Below are 3,677 nucleotides of genomic sequence, written 5' to 3'. Positions count from 1 at the left end.
CGGAATCGACAACGCCTAGGAATTAAAGTGGAAATTTATGTCAGCTAAAATTGTGCAGAAGATGTGAATACAAGATCAGGAATCGGAATTTAGGGTGACCTGTGTCGTGGACAACATGTGATCATCGATTCGTGAGTACGAACATACCCGCGAAATATCAGGGTATAGCAGCGGTGCAGCGTAATGAAAGGGAGAGCGTGATAACTCACACGCCAAGAGCGAGCTTTCGTTCGAAGAGAATTCGGACATATGCGTGCGTATGCACACACATATAAACGTGCATTAATTTGATCATCGACATTCTCTTTGCTTTGTCTTGTTCTTTTCTTTTGCTTGCATTCTTGTGTTTGCACTGCAATTAAATTTGACTTTAAATGTAAAATCATATAAACATATACAGTTATATTAAGGAATATCTTTCCTATAGAATTAATTTCTTTATCATATGTCTTAAGTCCTTTCCTAATCAACTCAATGTTAAGCCTTGATTCACTCTGGCAATGTCGGCCAAAATGTCATTCTTTAATTCTTTACTATTTTTATATAATTAATATTGTTCCACAGCTACCGAAGCAGTTCATTGGGCCCAACGAGCTCGTCAAGGAAAGTGTTTGAATTTGGTAATGATCATTAATTTCGTATTGAATGGAAATGTTGACCTTCGTGAGTAAAAAGGCTCAGTTTTGCTATGAATTGTATTTTATATTCTTAAGTTAATGAACCTTTTGTTATATATGAATCTTTTGAATCTTGATTAATCGGACTATTTTGAATTGACATGAATTTGGAATAAATAACAACCATTCTGTCTAAGTACATAATGCCAATGATGCATCGAGTGTAATAATGCAGCGGTAGTTACGTTAGGGGCCATGCCAACATCGTTCCACGCATTGCCGAAGGTAGGGAGGGTATAGAGGAACTAGTGATCTCCTACACCTAGGATCACTAAATTAAATACGCGACTACCGGATTCCTTCTTGCCATCTATGCCGACCGGGGATTGATTACATTTGTTTTTTTTTGTTTTGATCAAAGTAGATTCTGTGTAAGTGCACTTAAATTTTTATAATATGGCGAGAACAAGGAAGTATAGGGATAGGAAAGACCCCGACCCCATCCGGCGAGCTGAGCCCAGAGCGCAGTATACTGCACTAACCCCGATTCCCTTTCCTGCTGAGGCTGCATTGCCAACAAGATTTAACCAGCCCGTAGCCGTAACATTATACATCACAGATCTGCATCCAGTTTCGAGCCCGCGTATCGTACAGATAAAAGTCACTCTTAGTGCATTCTAAAGTTCGTATCAAGTTGTCTAGGTAACGACCAAGTATAAAGATGTTTTTGCTAATCGGATCAAAGATCATCTTGTGGCAGGAACGCGGCGTTGGACCGCCGGATGGCTCCGACCGTTCGCATAGCAGCGTCCATTCATCTTCCTCGATTATATATACCCAAAGGTCACTCTGATCTTGATAGCCATCCCAGCCTCCATACAAATATATGAGGCGTTTTTTGGCATCCACCACCAACTGATGGCCACCACGAGTGCCTGCAAAACAATATTTAGATTTGTTTCCCATACACATATTGATATGGGTGTATACAGACCAGGTTTTACCTCGCTTTCAGTGTGTTTCATATGCCAGTTGTGCTTATAGTCTTGCTTGTAAAGATATTCGTCCATGAGCCCCTCATCGATGCACTCTGCGATGAAGCGCTCGGCCTTCTCACCACCTTTGAACGTAATCGTGGGAATCGATGGAAAAATGTAAATCATTGATATTACAGAGTCATTACCAGGTATTTGTGCAGTTCACTGATGTGCGGGTGCTCCAGTTTCACATTTGTTTGTTCCTGAAGCGCCCCGAAGGCACTCATGTAGCCCTGCTGCCGGAAGTGCTTGAGGCACAACTTGATAATCTCAATTTCTCGTAGTGTGTTATAGTTCTTCATCCTCGCACACGTATACATGGGATCGTCTTGACCGTGGATTTCGATGTACCATATACTAAAGTTGAACGATGGACCGCAAGACAGCAGTGGAACAATCTTGAGATACAGTACTGGTAGATTCTCCGAACCGTCTTCGGTCATGCAGCGCAGGTTGAATACTTCTGGTATATTGTCGTTCTTGAGTCCACTGCAAAGAAATAAAACAGTTTCAGATTTAAAGATTGTGGGAGTGTACTGCAAAGCTCACCCCTCTAGCAACAAGACCATGTGCTCATCCTCCAGGCCCCCAAATACACGAAACTTCTTTATGTTGCAAACGTGCGACTTCTCGAATTTGCCAAATTTGATTTTCTTCACAATGGCGGGGCGTCGCAGCTTCAAGGTAAGAAACTGTGGGGGGATGTTGGTGTAGGCTGACCAGCGGGACGTTTGATCGTTCGGGGTGTCTACGAGTATATTCCTGAAAATTAATCAAAAAAGAACAAAACATATCTGATAGCTGAACGGTAAACGCTACATGCATATGTACATATCACACATACATACATATGTATGTATATGCCCAATTGACAACAACAATTACGAAATGCAACTGCAGAAGAACAGCAATGAAAAGCGTCTTATCCCTTTCCCCCTCTCACCAATCACTTACTCAGGCAGATAATTTGGCGAATAACTGGAATAACGGTAGATCTCAAAGTTCAAACGCTCCGAGAGGGAAAATGGCTTCTGGCTCCCACTTGTGCTTGTGTTTGTCCCTGACACGGCATTTATGGCGGCGAAAGAAGAAAGAGCCACAGAACCGTGGGAGCTATTGTCCGTGGGGCTGGAAGTTGAGGATGATGACATCGCTGCTTAGTGCAAAAATAATTGTATCTATAAAGTATAGAGGTGTGCAGCGGCGACCAAAGCTGCAGGTTTTATGCTGTTGCACTTCTCCTCGACAATTCGTTATCGTTGTCTCCTGTTCCCACACCCACAAAGCTGCGACAACAACACCCAGAACAGCTGGCGCACATCGATAAATGGAAATTGACACGACTCAAGCGTAGTTTTCTTACCTATAACATATGTATCTGATGGTCCTCAAATAATATTTAAGGTATTTGAATTTACCAGTTGATCTCTCCAATCAAATATGCTACATTTTCTGAACTCGTGAAATTGTTCTTGAAAAATTTGTTGGTGGTTATATGCTCTCTTCTTTTGGAAATTGTTCTTTTCGTGAAAGGATTTTTCATCGAAACAATTACCCTGCAACAATGACACTCATTCCATGCACACTTAAAATTAGCCAGTCGTATACAAAACTAATTCATCAATCGGATAAAATTATGTTTTTAGGGTTGGAGGTCCTGTCTAGCTAGTTATATCAAATCGAATATCAAAATCGACGAATGTGACTTCCGAGCATTGGCAGAACAATTAACCCATTGTAGACCAGTGGGTATTAAAATACAATCCAGGAAAATTATAAAAGGTGAAAGATATGGAGGTCTTTTATGCATACAAGAGTAATTATTATTATTATTTGTATTATTTTCCGCGGCTTCACTCAAGTTGTTGTCCATTTTAAATAAATGGGGGCTTAAGTGGGCTAAGTTCTTTTTTTATCGTTATATTTACGGTATATTTTGAAATATTTGAAAAATATGTGGCTTCCGTGAGTACGAGAAACGGAAATAATCGTTAACAAGTATTATGTGGGGCATAAAGGCCCG

The 3,677-nt window shown here is 40.8% G+C and overlaps 1 protein-coding gene across 1 annotated transcript; it reads right to left on the bottom strand.

The window, feature by feature from the left end:
* Nucleotides 1-1,518: 1,518 nt before the first annotated feature.
* Nucleotides 1,519-2,895, bottom strand: LOC117192694 (muskelin-like). The gene is made up of 4 exons (XM_033397433.1): nucleotides 2,609-2,895; nucleotides 2,204-2,416; nucleotides 1,612-2,143; nucleotides 1,519-1,552 (listed from the first exon to the last, which is right to left on the bottom strand). The coding sequence occupies exons 1-3, from the start codon at nucleotides 2,803-2,805 to the stop codon at nucleotides 1,786-1,788; spliced, it is 768 nt and encodes a 255-aa protein (XP_033253324.1). The 5' UTR covers nucleotides 2,806-2,895; the 3' UTR covers nucleotides 1,519-1,552; nucleotides 1,612-1,785.
* Nucleotides 2,896-3,677: the final 782 nt, after the last annotated feature.

This window comes from Drosophila miranda (genome assembly GCF_003369915.1).
Source record: "Drosophila miranda strain MSH22 chromosome Y unlocalized genomic scaffold, D.miranda_PacBio2.1 Contig_Y2_pilon, whole genome shotgun sequence".
Taxonomy (NCBI): Eukaryota; Metazoa; Arthropoda; class Insecta; order Diptera; family Drosophilidae; genus Drosophila; species Drosophila miranda.
This window is presented reverse-complemented; position numbering and strand designations above follow the sequence as displayed.

Coding starts and splice junctions, on each gene's coding strand:
- LOC117192694 (XM_033397433.1), bottom strand. CDS start 2,805: ATGTCATCATCCTCAACTTCCAGCCCCACGGACAATAGCTCCCACGGT. Junction 2,417..2,608: donor TCGCCAAATTATCTGCCTGA/GTAAGTGATTGG, acceptor ATTAATTTTCAG/GAATATACTCGTAGACACCC. Junction 2,144..2,203: donor ATGGTCTTGTTGCTAGAGGG/GTGAGCTTTGCA, acceptor ATTTCTTTGCAG/TGGACTCAAGAACGACAATA.